We start from the raw sequence: 13,519 nt of genomic DNA, 5'->3' as shown, positions 1-13,519 counted from the left end.
GATCGGCTGTCCATCCAATTGTGCTCTCTCAGGCTCTGGCTGCTGATGTCAGGCAGCATGACCCCAGATTTAAACCAGCGATCCTCAGGTCGTAGTGGCATAGTCTTAGTCCATTGGACCATTCGGAGCCCTAGAGTTTCCTCCTCTTGGTCTAAAGGATCCAAGTTCCTTGCCACTGTTGCCATTGACTAGCTTTAAAGTGGCGCAAACTCGGCTCTCTGTAAAGCTGCTTTGTACATTTGATTGCTATGTAGTCCATTTTATAAGGTCAGCACTGGTGTGAATGGTGTGGATAGATCTAGCCTGGTTAAATTGGGGTATCACTAGTTTTTTGCATCTTCTCAGACTGGAATCCTACAGATCATTATTCTGTCTAATCTGATCCCTGTTGTGTTTGGAAAGCGGTTTCGTCTGAAGCTCCACAGTCTGGCAGACGCTTTTCTTTTGATGCTGATGGTTTGATGGTAGATGCAATATAGTGTTTCATGTGACTCAGAGAATCAAGTATGTGTAAGAACATGAAGCAAAATATTGCGTCTTACTTGATTTTCTGATTCCATTCTATAAATACAGGAGGTCCTCAACTTAGTTTAAAATCCATATTCTTTGCTGTAACATTCTGTAAACACATCTTTCTGTGTTCTCTGTCTCTTCTCAGGAAATCGCAGCCTACTTGATAACATTCGAAAAGCATGAGGAATGGTTAACAACATCCCCTAAAACAAGGTAAGAATGTTACAGGAGTTTTTTTTTTCTCCGAGGCTTGGGAGTTTGAATTTCCATCATCACGTCTGGTGGCCCAAATTAGGCTATTAGCTGGAGTTCCTTCTAATCACCCACTTGAGAATCTCCCTCATCTTAAAAGTTGGGGGTTTGATATTGGTGGCCGTTCGTGGCAGTTTCAAACGCTTTACTCCTTTTAGGAGCGAGTGCTGACAGGTAATGGAATATTAATGTGGGCTAATAACTCCAAATAGCCTATTAGCAAAGCTCTTAGCACGCGGCTCCGCTCTCATCCCCTGTGCGAAAGCCATGCTAATGTGTTCATATCTAACGGCAAATTAACCGCTTGTTAATAGATGAAAGTGTGAGACAAGAGATGTCCAGGTTTCTAGACATGAGGAAATGAGTCTGTGTGTGTGTGTGTGTGTGTGTATGTGTGTAAAAAAAGAGTGTTAAAAAAGCTATAAGGTGAAACATGAGTATGCATGTGCGTGTTTGTGCAATTGCTCTGAAGATTTACCATTGAGAAGTGTACGTGTCTGAATTACGATCTAGTTGCACAAGATGATGTGGTTTAACTGCAATAGGCGGTGTGTGTATAACACCATCCACTGATGCCTCGTTCAGCTCAATGACTTATACATAAGATTTCGGCAGGATCTGCCAAGGATCATGATCAATTTTGTATGCCACGTCATTCAGGCGTCCTCAAAAGCACAGATGAGTGAAAGAGAATCCTGCATCATTCAGATTTATCCTTAACATTTAGACCCTGTATGGAAGCCCACGCTTCGTCACTCCCAGAACTACAGTACTGTCAAAATGACCACATCAGTGTCATAGGCCCCACAATGGAGCCCTGTGGGACTCCACAAGATATGTAAAACCAAACAGTTACCAAATTCTTCACAAGAGGTTTCTGAATTAGGATTGATAGCTGAATAATAAGCCTAGGGTCCAAGAGGTAAAATTTACCCTTAACCACGTGCATTAAAGTATTAACATGTACATGTTTGCTGGTGATGCTGCGTCGCTTTCCGCTGATTCTTTGTTGACATCTTGATTACGGGACTCGTTTTTTTTTTTTTTTTTTTTTTTTTTACAGTTTTTACAGATGAGTTGTAGGTTTTTGTGAGTGAAAAACATGGTGAGAGCACATTTTGTACCTGATTGTAGTAGCTTACCAATCAAAAGAAGCAGCAAAATGAAAAAGATATCACAAGTGTGTTTTGTACATGACTGGGAAATGAAGAAGCTGTTGGTCGTTCATGCTGAGGATGTCCTATCCTGTTTAACAGGACTTATAACAGGACTTAAACAGCAAGTATTGTTATTATTAGATTCACCCCAGTAAAATACTATTTAATGGCTATAAGTTGAATAGACACAAAGCCTGTAGAATATGCTTTTCATGTTAATGTGCTGGGTTCTGGATTTATGTACAGTGTACAGGGTTCAATGTGCAAAGGCTGTTATACTTGCTACTACAACAGCAAACAGCAAAATATCATTATTATTATCAATTATCTTCTCAATTACTTTCCATTTGAAGCCATTCTTTTACTCATTGCTGCCTCTGAGCACAGGTTGAGTAGTAAGGGAATTTACTGGAATGATGTGACACATACATACATACTGTAATTATAATGTATTACTATATAATGTGTATAATATATTATCATTTAGTTAATTATATGACATTCAAGTACAGTGAGAATATACATGTCTTATACAGTTTATCTCTCTCTCTCTCTCTCTCTCTCCCTATATATATATATATATATATATATATATATATATATATACACTTTCATATAATTGAACGATGACACAGTGGGGAAAAAAAAGTATTTAGTCACCAATTGCTCAAGTTCTCCCACTTAAAAAACATGAGAGAGGCCTGTAATTGACATCATAGGTAGACCTCAACTATGAGAGACAAAATGAGAAAAAAAAAATCAGAAAATCACATAGTCTGATTTTTAAAGATTTATTTGCAAATAATGGTGGAAAATAAGTATTTGGTCAATAACAAAAGTTCATCTCAATACTTTGTTATATATTCTTTGTTGGCAATGACAGAGGTCAAACGTTTTCTGTAAGTCTTCACAAGGTTGGCACACACCGTTGCTGGTATGTTGGCCCATTCCTCCATGCAGATCTCTCTAGAGCAGTGATGTTTTGGGGCTGTCGGCGGGCAACACGGACTTTCAACTCCCTCCAAAGGTTTTCTATGGGGTTGAGATCTGGAGACTGGCTAGGCCACTCCAGGACCTTGAAATGCTTCTTACAAAGCCACTCCACACTGGCAGTGTGCTTGGGATCATTGTCATGCTGAAAGACCCAGCCACGTTTCATCTTCAATGCCCTTGCTGATGGAAGGAGGTTTGCACTCAAAATCTCACAATACATGGCCCCATTCATTCTTTCATGTACACGGACCAGTCGTCCTAGTCCCTTTGCAGAGAAACAGCCCTAAAGCATGATGTTGCCACAGTTGGTATGGTGTTCTTTGGATGCAACGAGTTGTGTTTGTACCAAACAGTTTTACTTTGGTTTCATCTGACCATAAGACATTCTCCCAATACTCTTCCGGAACATCCAAATGCTCTCTAGCAAACTTCAGACGCGCCCGGATATGTACTGGCTTAAGCAGGGGAACACGTCTGGCACTGCAAGATCTGAGTCTCTGGCGGCGTAGTGTGTTACTGACGGTAACCTTTGTAACGTTGGTCCGAGCTTTCTGCAGGTCATTCACTAGGTCCCCCCGTGTGGTTCTGGGATTTTTGCTCACCGTTCTTGTGATCATTTTGACCCCACGGGCTGAGATCTTACGTGGAGCCCCTGATCGAGGGAGATTAGCAGTGGTCTTGTAGGTCTCTCATTTTCTGATTATTGCTCCCACAGTAGATTTCTTCACACCAAGCTTCTTGCCTATTGCAGATTCAGTCTTCCCAGCCTGGTGCAGGTCTACAATTTTGTTTCTGGTGTCCTGTCTTCACCATAGTGGAGTTTGGAGTGTGACTGTTTGAGATTGTGGGCAGGTGTCTTTTATACTGTTAACGAGTTCAAACAGGTGCCATTAATACAGGTAATGAGTGGAGGACAGAGAAGCCTCTTAAAGAAGAAGGTACAGGTCTGTGATGACCTGGAATCTTGCTTGTTTGTAGGTGACCAAATACTTATTTTCCACCATTATTTGCAAATAAATTCTTTAAAAATCAGACAATGTGATTTTCAGATTTCTTTTTCTTATTTTGTCTCTCATAGTTGAGGTCTACCTATGATGTCAATTATAGGCCTCTTTTTTTAAGTGGGAGAACTTGCACAATTGGTGACTGACTAAGTACTTTTTTTCCCCACTGTATAATTAACTAAAAAACATTTAAAACAATTGAATACTTTAGATTAGTCAGCAGCACACAGTTTTAGATGGGTTATCAGTTATCAGCTTATTAGCATGTCTGACTGATGTAGTATGGTCCTGCAAAAATCCTGTAAGCCTCTAACGTCTTGGTGCCAGATACCACAGGACACCTTTTAGAGGTCATATGGAGTCCATGCCAGAATGGCTGTGGCAGCACAGGGGGATCTACTCAGTATTAGGTGGTACTAATGTTATGGCTGATAAATTCTGCATGCACCGGCCTTTTGGATGAGACCGGTGGATGTTGCTCAGTTTACTGGATGTTAAACTGTGCAGTTTTGTGCAACTTCTCCATTGTAGCGTGTGATGTCTGGCTTTGGTCTAATCCCAGAAGCAGCTTTTGTGTAGGTTAGCTTTAAGCGAGTACATCTGTGCTTGGACCCCGCAGAGCTGAGGGGTTTGTGGTTATGGTTATGAAAATGGCTGTGAAACAGACCAGCGGGGACTCTGAGGTTAAGTAGGCGAAGCTGAAAAGCAGTAGCCGTAACATTAGTGTCCACGTTAGCTGCAGCTTGACGCTAGCAGGGCTGGTGTTAGATCACTGACGGGCAGCAAGAAGAGGACGGCATCCTGGCTCCAGTCAGCATTAGCGTGGCAGACATCGCTGTCCTGTCCTGGCCCACGGAGTTCAGCTGTGACTCACACACACACACACACGTACAGACACGCACACACACATAGCCCTGGGCTGCTTTATGTAATAGCGCTGATTGCATGCTAGCTTTTTCCCCCTTGACTCTTTTAATTCAGCAAACTGTTCCTTTGTTCATTTAGCCGCTGTACGCCAGTAGAAGGAGAAAAAAGAGAGCATGGAGGGGTCAGTAGGAATACTGCTCGCTCTGATTCAGAAACAGGAGAGTGAACACGAGCTCCATTAGCAAGGGAGAGACAGAGAAAGAGAGAAGGTCATTTGAAGGTTGAAGAAATGATGATGCCGTAGATTATTTCTCCTCCCCTGCACCATATTACACTAAATGTCCAAATGTTTGTGGACACCCCTTCTAATGAATGCATTTAGCTACTTTACGTTGCACCTATTGCTAACACAGATGTGCAACTGCTGTCTAGTCTAGTCTCTGTGGAGAAGTAGTGCCAATAGAATAGGACTCTTTGCAGATGAATGTGAACCTGTTGGCCCCATGCCTAATGCCAGGCGTGGGCTAGAGGAGTACAAAGCCCCCAGAATTGAGCTATGGAGCAGTGGAACTGAACTGTGCTCTCTGGAATGATAGATGGTGCTCCATCCAGTACTTTTGGGATGAGTTGGGGAGTTGGGTGTGGAGCGGTGATAATCCAACATCCTGACCTCAGTAACGCTCCTGTTGCTGAATGCCATGAAATTTCCCTCACAACAATGCTTCACAGTCTAGTAGAAGACCTTACCTGGACAGTAGAGACAGTTACTCCAACGAAAGCTGAATGAAACAATGAATGAGCAAGTGTCCCAATACTTTTGTCTACATAGTGTCCTTCTGGGTCTACTAGGTGTGCTGAATGCATATGTATGTGCAGAGCACAGCCAGGCACACAGATACACACATGCTCTCTCTCTCTCTCTCTCTCTCTCTCTCTCTCTCTCTCTCTCTCTCTCTCTCTCTCTCTCTTCTCTTTGCTCTGTCTTTCTTGTTCCAGTAGGAAGTCCCACTTCACTCCCAATTAGCAGCAGTCAGCTTTTACCCTTTAGACAGCTCAGAGCCTTGCTGCCTCCATGCCAAAGCCAGGGCTAGCATCCTCCCCTGCTCAGGGAGAGCAGGCCGCTACAGATAAAACAAAAGCTGACCACGAGCCTGAGTGTCTTCTCTTCACACTTCATGCATGGTCTCTCTCTCTCTTATTCACTCTCTGCGTGTGTCTCTATTCCTCTCTCTTTAGGCCTCTCTCTCCTGGCTGTTATTAGCCATACTCATTCATGTGCAAATGGACTGTGGGTCCTGCAGCATCCAGACAATTTCCCCCTATGCCTCCATGGCTGTAAGGGACATTGATAATGGGCAGAAATAAAGAAAGTGCCAATTATAAGACATTTCCTTGTATAATTGCAGAAGATGAGCTAGAGAGCACCCTCTCGGCTTTTCAACAAAATCAAGTCTGCTTCCCTTCGTTCATTTATTACTGGCCTAGTATTTGATGTCGGACATTATTACTGGCTGTAGGAGGTGTAAAAAGCGCACTCATTCACTGGCAAATTCGACTCCACGCGATTAAGCCGTGTAGTAATGTATAATAGCAGCATGTGTCTTTGGCCCTGTCGCTGGTAGAGGGGTGTTCTGAGAGCTGTGTGACAGCAGGACTGGAGGCAGGCTGCAGGCCTACAGTCTTGAGGGGGATGGTGGGGAAATAAAATTTCCTTTTACCCCAGCACACCTGATCCGGCTCATGAATCCAGTGAAGCTTTCTGAGGCTTCCTATCAAGCTTAACACCTTGATTTTTAGGCTCTAGTTGAGGGTTAATCCAGTAGGCAACATGGTTACGCTAAGCTAAAGACTTTGGGCCCTATCTTACACCCCGCAGTGTAACAACAGTCTATTTTCACTCCCTCCGCTAAAATAGCTGCGGTGCTTGCGAATATATCTACGCTGATGGGCGCGTTGGTCTCGAAATGAGGTGTGTTCAGGTAGATTTCTGACGTATTGCTGTCTTTGCAACGGAAAACACGGGTACGCCACTGACTGAAAAAAACAACATTGTTTATATATATATATAAACAATAAATGTAACATATAAACATATATACATATATATTTCTAATAGATACATTTCCCCACATGCACAGTGTTTCATCTCCAGTGTTATTTGAGGGTTAATCCAGGCAAAATGGCAAAGCTACAGAAATAGAGGGTAAAATAATGAAACCGTAAGTGGTTGGATATGTGGCCACTTCGAACCCTGCCAGTCCTAGGCATGCGTACTATCAGTCTCAGAAAGGTGGCGTTATGGTATTCTCTCTGGAGGCAGCAGTGGCACTACAGATGTGAAAACTAAGTAAAGTCAAAGTGATATCTATGCTCTCCATAGGCAATAGTGGCTTTACAAGCAAGTAATGCCTCTATGAATGTCTTTTTAAGGATGTACACTCGTAATGTCACTGCGCTTTATACGTTTTAGTGCCGTGTGTTATTGTTTTAGCTCCATTTATTATTTATTTATTATTATTGCTGCTGTTTGTCTTCTAGCCTTGCTTACTAGAGGTATAATGAGTCACAGAATCCCATTCAGGATGATACGGGGATGCTTCAAATCGAGAGAGTTTGATGTGCTTCACTGTGCCTCACTGTGCAATACTTGAAACAACAGTCTAGCAACACTGTAGCAACAAGCTAATGCTAGTATCTCACGTAACTGCATTTCACTCCAAAATGAATTTCTAAACACTGTAAATTTACAATATATTGATTGTACCAAATATATCTGAAATATTAAACACAGATATGTAACATATGGTAAAATTAAGCATTAGCAAATATACATTTAACATGGCAACATCATAGGTTTCATAGATACAGTGAGGATTAGGTTGGATCTTTCTAGATTTAAAACTGTATTTTAAAACATTTTTAATAAAATATATTAATTGACCAGTTTAACATATACCAAATATGTGTTTAAAAATTGATTTATGTATTAAGGTATTTAGCTGAAAATATGATACATTGTTTGGCCACTTTCATACAATGCAAAAAAATAAATAAAATAATAAAAAAAAAATAAATAAATAAATAAATATATATATATATATATATATATATATATATATATATTTAATATTTTGAGTATTTTTTTTTTCACATGTGCTAACACGCCAGTTACAAGCTAACATGTTAATCACAATACAACAATACAGTTCTCTTCTTTTATTTAGGCTGAATCCATTTCAGTATCATTTGTCCTCTTGCTGGAACCCCCACGCCATCTTAAGGACCATTGTATTACTTTACTAGCTCAATGGAAGTTAATTAAATGAGCCCTCCGAGGTTCGAAGGAACAAAGGTGTCGACTTTAGCAACGAAATGTGCCCAGAGAGCACTGTGACCTGATGCATTTTCCTTTGCAAACCTGTAAGAATGGTGGACAAAGCTATTTAACCTAGGTTGTTTTCAGTCAGTGGTGCACCTGTGGTTTCCGTTACCAAGATCAGTCAAGTCAGAAATATGGCAGAAATGTACCTGAACACACTTTATCTCGAGACCACTAAGCTCATCGGCATAGACATATTAAACGGTGCAGGCGGAAGGCGTGAAAATAGACTTTTGGCGACGTGTACGAATAGCAATGAGCATCGCAACACGCCTTGCTCAGGATGTAAGATAGAGCCCTAAATGTGAAAACCAATGGCTGTAAAAACATGGACAGTGCAGCGTCTTTCAAAAGTCACGCATCCACAGGTCTAGCGCCTCTGCTGACTGGTTGCAGTATGACGTGTAGCTCCTCAGTTTTCAAATCTCTGAGAAATGCTTGGTCTGGGAGAAGGGGGCAGGTCTACCAAACAAGTAGGCAAGTCTGGCTCCGTCTCTGGTCTTTACTGAGCAAATCTGACAACATGGCGGACAGTTTTGGTTTTATTTTTATAGAAAGGAAGGGTCCATGTTTTCTACAGTCACTGGTGAAAACTATTGAATTTGGGAAAAACTGATATGCAGCACCATCTTCACCAAGCTTGTTGCCTGCAGTGACAGTGGAGCATTGACTAACAGGCCCATGCGCAATGGCTGTTCTCATGTACGCTCCGAGGTCAGAGGTCATCAGAGGGGAAGTCATGACTAAACGATCTCGAGCCGTTTGTCATAGACCTCAATCTCCACGCAGGCCTGGTGCAGGTTCCAGAGCCGCAGGCTAGAAGAAGCCTGCCTCCACCTGCAACCAGAGAAAAGCTCAGTAGACCATGGCGCCTGTAATAGATAAGCAGCAGGTCGTGCATGGAGGCATTGCCTATGGGCCCACACACACACACACACACAAACACACACACACACACACACACACACGAACATGAAATAAACATGTAAGCAGCTCTAGGCCTACGAAAGAGAAGAAGCAGCATGTGACTTGTGTGGCCAATTGATTTTACACAGAGTTGAGCCCTATACACACAAGAAATGGAGAGAGCCATTCCGAGATGTGAGATTGCTCACAGTAAACCAATATCACATACTGCTAGAACATGAAGACACTAGGATAGCATACATATTGCAGTGAGTATCAGAGAATGATCTAAAAGATTATCCTATATTTTGAGGCGCAGGGTCGCCTGATATTGCTGCTATTTCAGTGAACTATTAACCCTAAGGGCGGCAATACTGGCTGCATATTGCTATGATGCACAGTTCTACTGATTATTGGTGCTTGTACTAAAACTTGCATAGTACAGTACTGGACCCACATTTATCAGATTTCTCAAAAATAAATATGGGATCAGTGAATGCCAGTGGTCACCAACCACACCCCTGGAAACATACCTTGCTGCAGCTGTTAGCTACTACTTTCCATTAGCTACTGCTCCCATCATTAGATTGGATATTGGTGGATAAACCTGCACGAAGGTATGAAGGTTGGCAACCACTGGCCTATGCATTTTTGGCTTTGTCTAGACAGGACATTCAAATCCAATATAACAGTCTGAACGGCAGGAAATGCAAATCTGTTTGACCAGTCAGATAAATTGCTCTCATCCTGGATTTTGTACTCTTCTGTAATTTGTTGAACTCATTAGCTACCTAGTTCTGACCACTAATTACTAAATCTGGGACTAGAAAATAGAATTAGTATCCGGATCTGAAGACCTCCAGCAGTGACTTTTGATGCCAGTATGCGCCAATTAGCTATGAAATGTGCACATACACATTTTATAGCTTTTAACTGAAGCTAAAGGCTTCTCTTTTTACTTTGTAAGGTGTAATTATGCAGTGGATGCTTTATATTAGAACTTCACACCTGTGTCTGAATAGTACTGGAAAGGCCTGTTAGCCTATTAGCTACGTATTAGTCTATTAGCTAGTCAAGATATTCACATGTGCACTATGTTAGTATGGTAGCCTCGGTGGATATGCAATCAAATACTATTACTACAGTCACATACTCTGAGACACTTGATTAACATGGTACGTGACCTACCTTATGAATTGATGAATAAGGTCATTGTTAGTTTTAGATAAGCTTTGGAAGATTGGAACAGAAAAAATAGGCAATTATGAATTTTGGTATGTACATAACAAATATGCTCCTATTGAGGAGCCATGAGATATGTAAACTCTATGCTCCACCAGAGAGCAGAGTAAAACTTAAGCATGTTTACTACATCTTATATGATGTGGTTGGAGTTTCTTATTTGCAAAGGCTGAAGACTAGCATACACTGGAGGAAACCCTCTGCGTTGCCCACCAGAGCGTCTCTGCCGCTTGGTTGTGGACAGCAAAAAGCGAGGCAAGTGCATTTTACACTACGTTAGTAGATTAACTAGATTTAACTGGAACAAACCTTCCATTAAAAGAATGTAAAAGAAAGTATGAGATGAAAGATGATGTGACTAGACAAGCAAGCTTAGCCGAGGTGTAAATAGACCTGTGCAGGAGCTTGTAGCCTTTAGAGTCCTTTATTTTATTAGACTATATTTTCCAAATTGACTGAAATGTTCATCCCTCGTTATTTTTGCTGCTCCTAAGACTTTCTACGCTACGTGCTGCGCTATTCTGTAAATGCATACTGTGTTCAGAATGTCTTCTGATGGGTTTCAGAGAGCAGGTAACTGTCAGAGAGTTGACTTTTTGATATAAGAGAGAATTAGCATACTACTGTGCGCAAAGAGATAAATAAATCAAATGAATCAGAAATGTGCCGAGAGAGAGGAGAGCCGAGAGCTCTCTGAATGATGTGCTCAGTTCCTGTAATACACATTCCCTTTCAGACAGGAAGTGTAACAGTGTTTAAAATCAATATGAGCGCTCTCACACTGACTGCTGGAACAGCACTACAGCTAATTCAGGCTGTACCTGTCAAAGGCCAGAAAATCTCTCCCAACTCGGCCTGCACACTCTAATTTACGCTGGCAGCCTCCTCTGTTCCATTTCCATTAAAGGTAGAGTTCTGCATTAGGTGTTTAATGAAAGCCAGGGCCATTGCGTGATTTAGCGGCAGCGCTTGCATGGAGGAAGAACGGGCAAGTACGTGTAGCTGTGAGCTGGCTGTTACTGGTAAAGGTGCGCGTATTTGTCACTGTGCTATGTACAGCGAAATGGTCCTCTGCATTTGACCCATATGTGGTAGTGAACACACACAAACACACACACACACACTAGTGAACTAGGGGCAGCGAGAACACACACACCCAGAGCGGTGGGCAGCCAACTACAGCGCCCGGGGAGCAGAGAGGGTGAAGTGTGGCAGCGAACTCGGAGCTCTAACCGCTGAGCCACCTCTGCCCTGTACTGCACTGTAGACCAGATCAGATTGGGCGTATCTCAACTCCTTTAGAATGAATTACTATATGGTGGGGCAATGGCTGACCTGATGAGGTTAGAAAGGGGACAAGCCTGACTGGAAAACTTCGGACACATAGTTTTCACCATTTGAAACCTGTGATTTGACATGTAAACAAACTACACGCATGTCCTGCACTGATTATGGCAATAAGCCAAGAAGAACTGAGACTGGGAAATGCATGTGATCCAACTTGTAAAAATACTACTAGCACTCTGCAAACTGTAGAAGCACAGCAGAAAGCCAGTGTACAGACACACACAGTATATTGGAAATACTGTTACCCTAGTATTCTTGCAGCTAGAAATCCTAGCATTATTGCCCCAGCAGATATTTGAACCCCAAGCTCCAGCATACAAAGCTGCGACATTTCCTACTGTGCTATCTAATTGTTATGAACTTATTAAGAGCTCCACAAAGCCTGGCAGGGATTCCTGTGTTGTTGTTGTTGTTTTTTTTTTGTGTTTTTTTATAATAACAGAAATATGGCATTGCAACGTATTAGCACCCCTTCCTGCAAACATTCTATGAGATTGTTTTTTAAAATAATAATATCATTATGCAATGCGATGCATGTCATTTGAATTCACAGTGTTACACAGACTACACAGACAGGCCCGAGGTGAACTATCCACTGCTCCGGAGTTAGGGACCAGTGTACGTCCTGCAAGCTCTATTCCACAATGTTCCACAACAATGACTTCATAAAACACAATTATTGTAGCCTACACACCAACCACAAGTGCGCTTGTACAGTCTGAGGGCAAAAGGCAATGGTTTAAGCCCCCCTTGGGGTCTATCTGTGCGCGCGCCAATGTACAGTAACTGCTAACTGACTAGCTAAATGTATGGCCTGTGGCCTAAAAGCTAAGAAATGGCTTACAGCAGGGGTGGTCCTGGAGATCTACCACCCTGAAGAGAACACCCCTGATCCAGGTAATGCACTGAAGGCCTTCAGAGGTATGTAAATCTGAATCTTAGAGTCAGATGTGTTGAATCTAAACTCTACAGCATGGTAGATTTCCAGGGCCAGGATTGGGCACCCCTGATTACCCTGAAGTCATGCTGTGTTTGAACACTAATACTGTGGGCTGATTCAAAATTGAAGGTGAGAAGTGTGCTGTATTTAATTTGTTCTTTAATGTCAATGTAGTTAGCCAGCTAAAGGGTTAGCTTTTAGCCTAGCACCTGGCTATCGCCCGCATGCTTCCCTGGCTTTTGCCTGGCATTAGGCATGGTGCTAACAGGATCATCATTATCAGCTCCAGAGAGTCCTGTTCTATTGGTAATGCTTCTCTACAGGGACTTGACAAGCTGTGTTTGTGCACTTGCGCACAATGCAATGGATGCATTGACAGGGGTGTCCACAAACATATATATGGACATCTAGTGTTTTCATGATGACATTAGGATGCTTGGCCATGTCATTGTCGATTGGTTCAGCTGGCCTTTTTTCTGATTCGAAACACATCCATTGTGCTAGTAGACAAGCATGTGGGTGGTACCTCCACCGGTGGATCTGGCCAGTGGTGGAGGTAGCTTGTTTTAAGGTTAAACACGAAGCAACTCGAGCAAAACATTTACTGAGCTGATATTACGTTCAGGGCTGTAAGGCCAAATACAGCGCGCTATATAATGGATTAAGCTCCGGCTTTTTCCAATTTCCTTCTCGGAAGTTTCCAAAGCAAAAGAAACTGTGGATACAGATAATAAAGAGGGAGCTTTATTATGCAGACTTCAGAAAGCATTTGGAAACGCTCGACTTCCTATTACTGGTATACCTCATTCTAGCCCCTAAAGAAAATACAGGGCAAAGATACACAAACTGCCCCTGCGTGGCGGAAAATGATAAAAGGGAAGTCTAGTGAGTGCTGCTGGATTCACTGCTTTCTCGCTCG

The 13,519-nt window shown here is 42.2% G+C and overlaps 1 protein-coding gene across 7 annotated transcripts in view; it reads left to right on the top strand.

Moving 5' to 3' along the window:
• The window catches only part of camta1a (calmodulin binding transcription activator 1a), a 543,944-nt gene that overhangs the window by 232,014 nt on the left and 298,411 nt on the right, over positions 1 to 13,519 (top strand). For all 7 annotated transcript variants that reach the window (XM_072696327.1, XM_072696328.1, XM_072696324.1 and 4 more), the window contains one exon: positions 659 to 726. In XM_072696327.1, the coding sequence (XP_072552428.1) occupies positions 659 to 726 (68 nt within the window). The remainder of the gene's footprint in view (positions 1 to 658; positions 727 to 13,519) is intronic.

This window comes from Salminus brasiliensis, chromosome 14, assembly GCF_030463535.1.
Source record: "Salminus brasiliensis chromosome 14, fSalBra1.hap2, whole genome shotgun sequence".
Taxonomy (NCBI): Eukaryota; Metazoa; Chordata; class Actinopteri; order Characiformes; family Bryconidae; genus Salminus; species Salminus brasiliensis.
Note: the sequence above shows the minus strand (reverse complement) of the source record. Positions and strands in the feature narration are given on the sequence as shown.